This window comes from Vipera ursinii (assembly GCF_947247035.1).
Source record: "Vipera ursinii genome assembly, chromosome: Z".
In the NCBI taxonomy this organism is placed as follows: Eukaryota; Metazoa; Chordata; class Lepidosauria; order Squamata; family Viperidae; genus Vipera; species Vipera ursinii.
In genome coordinates this window covers 51,882,895-51,896,197 of record NC_139517.1, presented here as the reverse complement: position 1 = coordinate 51,896,197, position 13,303 = coordinate 51,882,895, and the positions used below count along the sequence as shown (strand labels likewise).

Here is a 13,303-nt window from a genome sequence, read left to right as displayed (position 1 = left end):
CTGTGAGCATGCGCACCTCGCTCTTTGGCTAAGTTTTTGCAGGAAAAAGCCATTTCTCAAGCCCCTTCCTAGCCAAAACAAGCCTCTGGAGCAAGCACACTGTTTTTAGCTTTGAATTATATCAAATCTGACACTAGAAACAGATTAACAAATGACCTGAGTGCTGCACATGTTGCTCTCAAACTTACAAAGTATAAGCCAAGGTTAGACAAATTATCAGCATGCATACAACAGCAGACTGAGGAGCTGCAGGTCCCTTAAGCACCACAAAAGGGTCCTTCAAAAGCAGAAGAGTAGCAGAAGCTCCAAGCCAGCTTCTCCCGAGGCTGCCAAGGTAGAGGAGATGCACTTTCCATCTGTGTCCGTCTCCTTCATGGAAGAAGCTATGATTCAGAGCTTAGAGTCTCACTGGCTAGCCAAGAGGCTCCAGCATCTGCTGGGGATGTCCTGGATTCTCCTCAGGTCCCACAGGAACTTCATGCCCTCTGCTCCAGTTTCCTCCTTGGGGAGGCCCCTGGGGGTCAGGGTTGTGGTGAGAAGGCCTCAGGTCCTCGCCTTTGTGGCCACCAAGACCAAAAAGAAGCTGGATTGGCACAAAATGAATGATAGTAAGTCCTCCTCTATTTGCTGAAAGAACACTTTTGTGATCTGATGAAGATCCTTGAGCCGCCGCTTCATAATCTCCACGCAGGTGATGGTCTTGTTGATGGCTTTGCCAACCCTGCTGAAGAGCATCTGTCTCGTCGTCTCTTGCTCCATCTTGCCAATGGCATAGCCCATCAGATTCCGGATCTTGCTTCCATCCTTCACTTTCATTTCAATGATGTCTGAGGGCAAGCTGGTGAAAGGGAGAGGAGAAGGCTTCTCCACTACCTTGGACTTCTGGTAATTCTCCATGGTTTGCAGTGCTGTAAGGAACAAGGACAGAAATGGCATTTCAGGATCCAATTATGCTATAGGATTACGGATGCAAAGTCTTAGAAATCTGGGAATTTACCCCGCTGAACACGACGAGGTTTATCCCCGGTCCCTTGTTCCATCTTCAAGGGTGATAAAAACCCTTCAGGCATGGGCCCAGGTTATCCTTATTGTGCTAGCAGAAGAGGTCTACTGCAGACCATGGCACTCAAGACATTCCAGGTGGTGGGGGCCAGGAGAAGAGCGTTTTCTGCTGTGGCTTCTGCCCTTTGAAATATCATCCACCACCCCGCAGGTGAGATTTGCACACGTCCTGAAAGGGCCTAAAGATCTGGCTCTGCCAGCTGGCCTGGGCCCCCAACTGGGGCATCTCACTCTGGAGGTGGTTAATGTGCTAAGACCCCACCTCCTCCTTTTGTGCATCTTCTTCCCTTTCTTCCCAGCTTGCAATTTCAACTTAATCCTAGTGTTAATATTTATGGTTATTACGCTTAAATGTTTCATCTTGAGCTTTTTTTATTGTAAGCTGTTTAGGGTCGGCTCTAGGCTAGATGGGTGGCATGTAAGCCCAATAAATAATAATAAAAGAAAAAAAGGGAAAGAGATAACTGTACAATGAAACAATAATTACCGAAAACACTGTTTAGCAAAGACAAGCCAGATCAATGTTTCAACTCACTCCAAGGTGCCTTCGTCACATTAAAGCATCCTTATTCCTGCTCTTATTCACACCCTCGTTAATAATGCATAAGGGGAAGCTTCAGTCACCCATATATAACTAATGCTTTTGGCTTGCTTTCAAAAGTTGTGGGTGCCGCATCACTGGAGGATTTCAAGAAGAACAAGAAAGAGAAATGGGACCTTGGGAGTCCCAGTGGACGATCACTTAAACATGAGCCAGCCATGTGCAGCAGCCGCCAAAAAAAGCTAATACAATCCTGGGTTGTATAAACAGAGGTATAGAATCAAAATCAGATGAAATATTAGTACTGCTTTATAAAGTCTTAGTAAGGCCACACAGTATCCAGTTTTGGTCACCACTTTACAAAAAAGATGTTGTGACTTTGGAAAAAGTGCAAAGAAGAGCAACTAGATGATTAAGGGCCTGGAGACAAAAACATATGAAGAATGGTTGCAGGAATTGGGTATGGCCAATTTAGAGAAAAGAAGGACCAGGGGTGACATGAGAGCAGTATTCCAGGATTTGAGGGGCTGCCACAAAAAGAGGGGGTCAACCTATTCTCCAAAGGACCTGAAGGCAAGACAAGAAACAATGGATGGAAACTATTCAAGGAGCAAAGCAACCTGGAATTAAGGAGAAACTTCCTAACAATGAGAACAGTTAATCAGTGGAACAACTTGCCTCCAGAAGTTGTGGGTGTTCCAACACTGGAGGCTTTTAAGAAGAGATTGGACAGTCACTTGTCTGAAATGGTATGTCAGGGGTCCCCAGACCCCAGTCCGTGGACCAGTACCAGGCTGTGGCATTCCAGCAACCGGTCCGCACAAACAAGCAAAGCCCCATCTGTGGGATGCAGGCAGCACACAAAACCATGCACCTTCCGGTCCGTGGAAAAACCTCTCTCCACGGAACCGGTCCCTGGTGCCCAAAAGGTGGGGACCTCTGGTATAAGTGCTTGAGCAGGAGTTTGGACTAAAGACCTCCAAAATCCCTTCCAACTCTGTTATTCTATGTAATGTTGCTTATGTGCAGCAAGTGAATTTTAAGCCACCCAAAGACACTTTGCAGATTGAGCTGGGCCGAATATAAATGTCATAAAAAATAAATGTTTTATTAAGCAGAGCAGGCAAACAAGTGTGTGCTGGTTTACCTTTAAGCGTTCTTCATTAATATCTCATGTTCAACAATCAGTGCTATGCAAATCTAGAAGAAAATGTTCTGTCATTTAAGCCATCAATTTTAATCAGTTGATGCAATCAGTATTCAATTAATCACACAACTCCATCCTCTCATTTCCTTTGAAAGAGAGGACGAGTTGCTGATGTACTTTTAAATGGAATATTAGAGAAAGCCTTGTACCACAGGTAATCTTTGACTTATAACCATTTATTCAGTGATCATTTGAAGTTACAAGGGCAGTGGGGGGAAAATGACAAGATCATTTTTCACACTGCAGCCTCCCCAAAATCCAGATGCTTGGCAACTGTCTCACATTTATGACAGTTGCAGGGTCCTTTTGTAACCTTTTGACAAGCAAAGTCAACGAGGAAGCCAGATTCACTTAATGACCGGGCGACTAATTTAACAACCCGTTTGATTTGCTTAGCAACGGTGGCAAGGTAGGTTGTAAAATGGGGCAAAGCTCACAACAGCTGTCTTGCTTAGCAACGTAAATTTTGGGCTCAATTGTGGTCGTAAGTCGAGGGTTATATTAGTAAATTATGCTTGTGAAATATTAATTAGATGGCTACCTTTTACGTATATTATTTGGGCTGCAGCGAAACAATTCACTAATATTCCTGAATTACTGTAGCGAAGTAATATTATTTAAGACTATCACTCTGTCCTTATTATCTGGATTACAGAGACCATTCAGTAATATTCCTGAATATATTAGCGAATTATTGTGGTGAAGTAACTCACCAATATTAATCAATTGCTGATAATGAAATAATATTGCAGATATTTTGGTTTGTTTGAACTGGATCCCCTTCTTTTGCAGTGTACTGTATAAATGGTCTTTATGGGGGTGGGAGGAATGCTGGCTCGGTTTTTCTCTCAGGCCAGGCAGGCCCACCTCGCAGGGTTGTTGTGGGGAAAATAGGATCAGGCAAATTTGCTACCTTGAGTTATCCCAAATACATAAAAAGCAGGATAAAAATTCCATCAAGGCGAAATAAAAATTAATAAATTAAATAAAAACGCACCTCACGGCAAAGCGCCGAGCCGTGGATTCCCCTCAGAACTGCTGAGGGACCAACCCGGGCTGACCTAGAAACATGTGAACGCGGCCCTGGACTTTTTTCGCCTCACCACTGGTCTCCCTAGGCTTTGGGCACTCACCCCCATCATCCCCAGCCCACACCTTCCTCCGCTCACCAATTGCCGCCGCCACCGGTGCCGCCGGGCCGCAACCAAAATGGCGCCCACCCGGCTTCCTCAGCGCGAATGATGGACCACGCATGCGCTACAACGCAGAGCGCGGGGAAAGACTCGCGTCTGCACAAAGAGGGAGGGCGCCCTTTTCTTCCTATTGGCCAGAGCTGCTGTGGGCGGAACTCTCTCTTCCAGAACGCCCCCGTCGCGTGGCTTTAGAAGCTTGTAAAAACTATGCGAGGTTTGGTTCTTCCTTGACCAAGAAACGTGGTTTATCATCACTCAGGTTTTTCCCATCATTCAGCTTTTGTATAAATCTGCTTGGGGATTGCTTATGGTGCGGTGATCGCTTTCATCAATATTTTTAGTTTTCTTTTGCAGTCAAGGCTCTTGCAATTGTTATTTGTGTATATTGAGAGCTATATGCAGTGAAAATCTCATTTTAATGTATGCCGATTTATTTATAGTACAATAAAGTTCTTATTCTATTTTCTGTAAACATAAAAGGGTGCAACTTGGACTTTAGTAAGACATTTGATAAAGTAGACCACAACCTACCACTTCATAAGATAGGAAAATGTGGGCTAGCCGCACCAGATGGATTTGTAGCTGGCTGACCGGCAGGCAAAGTCCGCGTGTGGTCCTCAATAGAACCGCATCTACATGGAGGGAAGTGTGTAGTGGGGTGCCCCAGGGCTCTGTTCTGGGCCCAGTGCTCTTCAACATCTTCATCAGTGATCTGGACGAGGGGATAGATGGGGAACTCATCAAATTTGCAGGCGACACGAAGCTGGCAGAAACAGCCAACACTCCAGAAGATAGGCTTAAGATACAGCAGGATCTTAACAGACTTGAACATTGGGTGCTATCTAACAAAATGAAATTCAATGATGGAAAAAAGTAAGGTTCTACATTTAGGCAAAAAAACCCAAATGCACAGGTGGTACCTTGCTCGATAGTAGTAACTGTGAGAGAGATCTCGGAGTCCTAGTGGACAATCACTTCAATATGAGCCAGAAGTGTGCTGCAGCTGCCAAAAAGCCAACACAATGCTAGGCTGCATTAACAGAGGGATAGAATCAAGATCGTGTGAAGTGTTAATACCACTTTACAATGCCTTGGTAAGGCCACACTTGGAATACTGCATCTAGTTTTGGTCACCACGTTGTAAAAAAGATGTCGAGACTTTAGAAAGAGAAGAGCAACAAGGATGATTAGGGGACTGGAGACTAAAGCATACAAAGAACGGTTGCTGGAATTGGGTATGTGTAGTTTAATTAATCTAATGGCAGAAAGTGAAGAGGAACTAAAGAGCCTCTTGTTGCAAGTGAAGAAGGAGAGTGCAAAACTTGGGTTGAAACTAAACATTCAGAAAACCAAGATCATGGCATCTGGCCCTCTCAACTCCTGGCAAATAGATGGGGAAGAAATAGAGGTAGTGACAGATTTTATTTTCCTGGGCTCCAAAATCACTGCAGATGGGGACTGTAGCCAAGAAATTAAAAGACACTTGCTCCTTGGGAGGAAAGCCATGGCAAATCTAGACAGCACACTAAAAAGCAGAGACATCACCCTGTCCACAAAAGTGCGTATAGTCAAGGCTATGGTCTTCCCAGTTGCAATGTATGGCAGTGAAAGCTGGACCATAAGAAAGGCTGAGTGCCAAAGAATTGAAGCCTTTGAACTATGGTGCTGGAGAAGACTCCTGCGAGTCCCTTGGACTGCAAGGCGATCAAACCGGTCAGTCCTAGAGGAGATCAACCCTGACTGCTCTTTAGAAGGCCAGATCCTGGAGCTAAAACTCAAATACTTTGGCCACCTAATGAGAAGGAAGGACTCACTGGAGAAGAGCCTAATGCCAGGAAAGATTGAGGGCAATAGAAGAATGGGACGACAGAGAATGAGGTGGCTGGATGGAGTCACTGAAGCAGTAGGCATGAGCTTAAATGGACTCCAGAAGATGGTAGAGGACAGGAAAGCCTGGAGGAACGTTGTCCATAGGGTCGCGATGGGTCGGACACGACTTCGCAATTAACAACAACAAAGTTTAATGAAAAGGACTGTGTGTGTGTAACATGATAACTAGTGTTCCAATATCTCAGGGGTTGCCACAAAGAAGAGGCAGTCAAGCTATTCTCCAAAGCACCTTGAGGATAAGAAAGATCTAACAAAATGGATTATAGAGCTGCCAGGAGAATTAGTGTTTGGGAGATAAAAAATGCACATCCTACCTAATTTGTCTTTCCTATTCCCAACAACACTGACAAAAATAGGGAACGGTTGCTGGAATTGAGTATGTGTAGTTTAATGAAGAGAAGGGTGAGGGGTGACATGATAGCAGTGTTCCAATATCTCAGGGGCTACCACAAAGAAGAGGGAGTCAAGCTATTCTCCAAAGCACCTGAAAGCAGGACAAGAAGCAACGGATGGAAACTAGTCAAGGAGAGAAGCAACCTGGAACTAAGGAGAAACTTCCTGACAGTTAGAACAACTAACCAGTGGAACAACCTGCCTCCAGAGGCGGTGAATGCTCCAACACTGGAGGTTTTTAAGAAGACACTGGACAGCCATTTGCCTGAAATGGTATAAGGTTTCCTGCCTGAGCAGGGGGTTGAACTAGATGACCTCCAAGGTCCCTTCCAACTCTATTCTGATTTTCTAAGATGATAAACTCCAGATGATAAATGTATAGACATGAGGGTGGAGCATCATGAATTCTAGCAAGTAGGTGAGGGCTTTTCTATGTGACAATTTCCAGGAAGAGGATGATGAGGGACTTTTGAGATGGGGCTGGCATAGTGCTGTGTGGTGACCTTTATGATGCGCTCAGAACACATCATACAAAGACCCTGTTTATATTTAAACCCAGCCCAGGACTTTAGCTATCTGGATATTTTTTTTCCAGTATGGAGCTGGCAGCTCCATGTTTTGGCATTTTAGCTCTTCAGAAATTGATCATACTTCTCGGCAAAAATGCCCCTTTGATCTTAGTTTTCTTTATTATCTGGAAAATCTTGAAAACTTTCACAGTGTGGCGTGTGGCTTTTGAGCTGATCCAAAGCAGCTTGAAATTCCTCTTGGACCCTCGTAAATGGTTTCCCAAGGCAGAATCTGTAAGTTTTTGAGACATCTGTGCCATAGGGAAGAAGTCATAGGGAGAAAAATGTGACTTTTCTTAATAAGATGAATTCAAGGCAAAAGAAGAAAGCTAGAATTAGATTCAAGAGATTTGACTCGATTTACCAGATGGAGTACTATATGATTAAACACTTGTTTGAATATGGTTAAAAGAATAGATAAATTTTGGATATAGAGGGGCCCTACAGTAAGAGGGATAAGACATGCAAGTAGTATAGTATATTTTATAACATATGAAATGTAAAAATATTGGGATGGTGTGTGTGAATGAAAAGTTTAGCTGTGTAAAGGCAATTAACTTTGAGAAAATCATGACTGATAAAAATGGTTTGAACACTGAGGGAAAACTAAGCTTAAATAAGAATCTTGAAAACAGGACACATAGTGACTCAATAAGATGGCCTTTATAAATGCAATTGAAACATAAGCCAATTAGAAAAGATGTTATACGTTGATGTTATTGTTATTTGTACAAACCCAAGAAAAATGTTTATATTTAACCTTGCATGCATTGAAAGTATTGGATTTGTTTGATGTTGACAAAAGGGAGAATACTACTGGAAGAAGAGAAGATCAAGGAAAAATATCATTAATATATTATGGAATTTTAGAAATTAATTATTATTGATTGTTTTTTAAATATACGAACCCAGACAACATGCTGTTTGCTAAGCAATAAAAGATTGTTATTGTTAAAAAAAGAAGAGGGGGGTCAACCTACTCTCCAAGGCAGGGCAAGAAGCAACAGATGGAAACTAATGAAGCAGAGAAGCAACCTGGAATTAAGGAGAAACTTCCTAACAGAGTTAGAACAACTAACCAGTGGAACAACCTGCCTCCAGAAGCGGTGAATGCTCCAACACTGGAAGTTTTTAAGAAGACACCGGACAACCATTTGTCTGAAATGGAATAGGGTCTCCTGCCTGAGCAGGGGGTTGGACTAGATGACCTCCAAGGTCCCTTCCAGCTCTATTCTGATTTTCTAAGATGATAAACTCCAGATGATAAATGTATAGACATGAGGGTGGAGCATCATGAATTCTAGCAAGTAGGTGAGGGCTTTTCTATGTGACAATTTCCAGGAAGAGGATGATGAGGGACTTTTGAGATGGGGCTGGCATAGTGCTGTGTGGTGACCTTTATGATGCGCTCAGAACACATCATACAAAGACCCTGTTTATATTTAAACCCAGCCCAGGACTTTAGCTATCTGGATATTTTTTTTCCAGTATGGAGCTGGCAGCTCCATGTTTTGGCATTTTAGCTCTTCAGAAATTGATCATACTTCTCGGCAAAAATGCCCCTTTGATCTTAGTTTTCTTTATTATCTGGAAAATCTTGAAAACTTTCACAGTGTGGCGTGTGGCTTTTGAGCTGATCCAAAGCAGCTTGAAATTCCTCTTGGACCCTCGTAAATGGTTTCCCAAGGCAGAATCTGTAAGTTTTTGAGACATCTGTGCCATAGGGAAGAAGTCATAGGGAGAAAAATGTGACTTTTCTTAATAAGATGAATTCAAGGCCTGAGTCTTACGTCTGTAGTTGAATATGCTGAAGAAACCTGGTGTATAACAGACTAACAGACTTGGAAGGGACCTTGGAGGTCATCTAGTCCAACCCCCTGCTCAGGCAGGAGACCCTATACATTTCAGACAAGTGGCTGTCCAGTCTCTTCTTAAAAATGTCCAGTGTTGGAGAGCATTCACAACTTCTGGAGGCAAGCTGTTCCACTGGTTAATTGTTCTAACAGTCAGGAAATTTCTTCTTAGTTCCAGGTTGCTTCTCTCCTTGATGAGTTTCCCATCCATTGCCTCTTCTTCTGCCTCTGGGTGCTTTGGAGAAGAGTTCGACACACACCCCTATTCTTTGTGGCAGCCCCTCAAATATTGGAACAGGGCTTTTCAACCAGTGGTTTGGGTACCACCTGTGGTACACTGGCACCTGGCAGGTGGTACGCGACCATCCTAGAAAAGTAGTGGGGGAGGGGAATGAGCTGAACCGGTGGCAGCACCGCACAAGCCTGAGCAAAACATGGCTGGAGCTGCAGGGCTGTCAGGGCTCAGCGGAAGCACCAGGATCAGCACCAGACTCCAGCTGGAGCTCGGCGCTGATCCCGGTGCTTCTGAGCCTAGAAGAAGCGCCGATCAGCTGGAATGTTGCAGCATCTCCAGGGTCTTGTGATTTACATTCAGAGTCTTGGCAACTGATTCATATTTATGACGGTCACAGTATCCCGGGGTCATGTGAAGTGACCAAAACCTGCTGCAACCACCCAGCAGAGGGGGAGAAATAAAAACCAAACAGCCCCCCACCCCCACTGCCAATCCTCAACAGAAATGCTCACAACAATGAAAACCTCGGACAGGAGGAAGAGCGCCACCAGGTGGGCAGGCAGGTGTCTTGCTTGGTTGTGGCTTGGGGGGCACTTTTTCAGTGCCATTGTAACTTCAAACAGTCACTAAGTGAACTGTTGTAAGTCAAGGCCTACCTGTACTTCATCACTTTTTTCCCTTTTTTTGTCATCAAGTTTTTGACACCTTGCTAGGCGATTGGTGGTACTCGGATGTTGCCATATCCTAAAAGTGGTACAATGGGTGAAAAGGTCGAAAAGCCCTGAGTTAGAACATTGGGTGTTTCCTTTGCTGTCCTTTCATGACCCAGCATTCAGAGGCCTGCAAGTGACCAGAGAGAGAGTGGGCATCTGGACACATTCACTGTCCCCTAAGTCCTGGTCATCACTTGGAGAAAAGATTTTCTTTTTTCTTTTTTCTGTCTCTTTGCAGGTTCAGCAGAAAAGTGAGGCCAGCCTGCAGGAAACTGAAACCATCGGAAAAGGTTTTAAGTTTTTCCAAGCATTTAACCCACCAGTTTGTTGCAGTACTTTTTCTGTCTGTCTGTCTGTCTATCTATTCATCATCTTTCTCTCCATCCCTCTATCTCTTCATCTCTGTCTGTCTGTCTGTCTATCTATTCATCTTTCTCTCCATCCCTCTATCTCTCCATCTCTGTCTGTCTGTCTGTCTGTCTGTCTGTCTGTCTGTCTGTCTGTCTATCTATCTATCTATCTATCTATCTATCTATCTATCTATCTATCTATCTATCTTTCTTTCTTTCTTTCTTTCTTTATCATCTCTCTATTTCTTTATCTCTCTATCTCCCTAGCTAGCTATCATCTTCTCCCTCTCTCTGTCTCTTTCTTCTGTTCCCTTGTGTCCGCTTCTGGGCAAGGCCCTGTAGTTTTCTTGCCAAGGTTTTTCATAAGTGGTTTGCTATTCCCTGCTTCCAAAGGCTGAGAGGAAGTGGCTAGCCCAAGGCCACTCATCTGGCTTTGTGCCCCAGGCAGCATTAGAACTCAGGATCCCAGATTCCGGATTCTAGCCTGATGCTATCATCATGACACCTAACTGTCTCCCAAAAATATGGATCACTTCACCAATGAGCTTGTCATCCTTGCCAAGGGCGATCCTCTCTGTTTCGTTCCAATTTTGCTTTTCTCTAAAAATGCTACCCAGGACAGCTTACCTTGTATTAATCAAGGCATATCCATCAAAAGTAATCAACAGCACCTTACTCCAGGACTAACCATTTAAAATGAACGAAAGGTACTATTTAACTTAAAACAAAGGCAGTAGAACTGGGCATACAATGACTCCTCAAGTTATAACCATAATCAAAACTGCGATTATGGCCGTAAGTCATTGTGCTTGTAAGTCAAGGCATCACAAGACTGGATACGCTTTTTTAACATTTTATGCGGCGGTTGTTAAGTGACTGCTGTGTTTGTTAAGCAGAGTCCGCAATTTTAAGTGAATTAGTTTTCCTCAATGTGGAAGTCAGATTCACTTGACAACCGTGTGACCAACTTTACAATTGCAGTGCTTCATTTAACAACTGTAGCAAGAAAGCTTGTCAAAATGGCGCAAAAATCACCCAACCAATGTCTTTCTTAGCAACAGAAATTTTGGACACAACCGTAGTCGTAACTTGAGGACTACCTGTAATCAGCGTAAGAGTTTGGCTCCCAGAGTCATGGATGCCGGAGGTTTTCGAGAAAAGATGGGACAACCATTTGTTCAGGATGGTATAAGGTCTCCTGCCTTGAGCAGGGGGTTGGACTAGATGACCTCAAAGGTCCCTCCGAGTCCTAAGATTCCTTGATTCAGCTGAAACATTCACCCCGTGTCCTCTTAGAGAAATAGCTTGCAAGCCACCCTCTTCAACCAAGCATGGAACAGAATAACAGAGTTGGAAGACATCCTGGAGGTCTTCTAGTCCAACCTCCTGCTCAAGTAGTAGACCCTACTTCATCCTGGACAAATAGTTGTCCAATCTCTTCTTAAAAACTTCCAGTAATGGAGCACCCACAGGTTCAGGAGGCAAGCCATTCTACTGATTAATTAATAGAGCTGGAAGGAAACTTGGAGGTCTTCTAGTCCAACCTCCTGCTCACGCAGGAGACCATATCCCATTCTGAACAATTGGCTGTGTCCTTAAAAGCCTCCAGTGATGGAGCATCCACAACTTCTGAAGGCCAGCTGTTTCACTGATTAATTGTTCTAACTGTCAGGAAATCCCTCCTTAGTTCTAGGTCAGGGGTAGGCAACCTCGGCTCTTTTATGACTCATGGACTTCAACTCCCAGAATTCCTGAGTCAGCATAGTTGAAGTTGAAGTCCATGAGTCATAAAAGAGCTGAGGTTGCCTACCCCTGACCTAGGTTGTGTCATGTAGCACCACCTGGGCCCCTTAGAAGCTTAATTGGAGAACCACCCAAGTGGCATCGCGATCTTCCAAAGGCAGTAACTCAGATTTCCTTGCTTCATCTAGAGTTGCATTTCCTTTCTGAGAAAGTCAAACAAAACCTGGAGCTCCACATTCAACGGCTAAAGTTACAGCAAAAGTGGGGCATCCCTCAGAAAGTCCATCAGTTTGTAAAGTTTTTTCACTCACTACTTCCAGAGGAGAAACCTCAAGCCACATTTGGAGAAACTCAGGTGGAGAGTGGAAGGTGGGAAGAAACCAACATTCTCCTCCCAAATAACACGGGATGTCTAGAAGATCTGCATAGATATACTCTGGAGACTCACCTCAAGAAAAAATCTCTGGAGATTAAGTTCCAGTTAATAAGATATAAGAAGTTTTATGGCCCCATCGAACATGCTTTTCTTCCTAAATGTTCCCTTGTGTCCTCAGAAATCAAACCCAGGCCATCTTGCTTGTATTTTCTGGAACAGGACATTGTGGAAAAGATGAACTTGAACATTAAATGCAAACAATTAATGCATCTTTGGGGTCTTCCCAGTATCTACACTAAATCCTTAAACAAGATGTTTGGCAATGTTATTGTAGGAAGCCCACCACTAGAGATGTCCAAGCTCAGGAGGTGGACTCTGGAGAAGAATGTTGGCCAGGAGAGTCAAACAGCCAATGTAATGGATTCCAGAACAAAAGAACTGAGATTCTCAAGGACAGGTCCATGTTTTGTCCAAACAGAGATTTTGGACCTTCTGGAGATGCACATTCGGCGCAAGAAGTTACAGCATGAATGGGGATTACCATCCATGGTTCAAAAATCTCTTCAGGCCTTTGCTGCACTCCCTTTAGAACCAGAACGGCTCCTGGAGGGACTTGGCATTGCCATCACCGCTTCGTGGGGTGTATTAAAAGTGACAATTAAAATAACCATCAGCTTGTTCTTCTTGGCTCTTGTGACACAGATACTACTGGAGGCTCACATGAAGAACCGAACTGCAGTCCATCGATGGGGTCTTCCCAAGCATGTCCAGGAGTCACTGAAAATGTTTCTGCCCCCTGCTTCTCGTTCCCAGGTTGAGGGTGACCAGGGTCAAGCCGAAACCCCACGGCATGCCTACAACCGACTCTTCCAGACTGCCTCAAAGCCATGGCACAAAGCAGAAGACATACATCATGTAACCACAGTCAAGAGGGCTCTCCCCAAAGGCGATCTTCTAGGAGAAAGATCCCCAGGAAAAATCTCAAGGTCTGGGAGAGAAAAGATGGCACTTGATGAAGAGACCACCCCGATGTCCCTTAAACAGGAAGACCTGGAATTTATGGGATTCCATGTACAATACAAGAGGATCCAGCACGAGTGGGGATTACCTGCTCTTGTACACAAATCTCTACAGGCTTTTGCACCAGTCCAACCTGAGCCTTAGAAGAGGTCCTTCAG

At 44.1% G+C, this 13,303-nt stretch overlaps 1 protein-coding gene across 1 annotated transcript; it reads right to left on the bottom strand.

The window, feature by feature from the left end:
- Nucleotides 1-238: 238 nt before the first annotated feature.
- On the bottom strand, nucleotides 239-4,064 carry LOC310648967 (ribonuclease P protein subunit p25-like protein; the record flags this gene model as incomplete). The annotated part of the gene is made up of 2 exons (XM_083377184.1): nucleotides 239-908; nucleotides 3,980-4,064. 2 exons carry the CDS (start codon nucleotides 4,062-4,064, stop codon nucleotides 544-546), a joined length of 450 nt encoding a protein of 149 aa, XP_083233310.1. The 3' UTR covers nucleotides 239-543.
- Nucleotides 4,065-13,303: the final 9,239 nt, after the last annotated feature.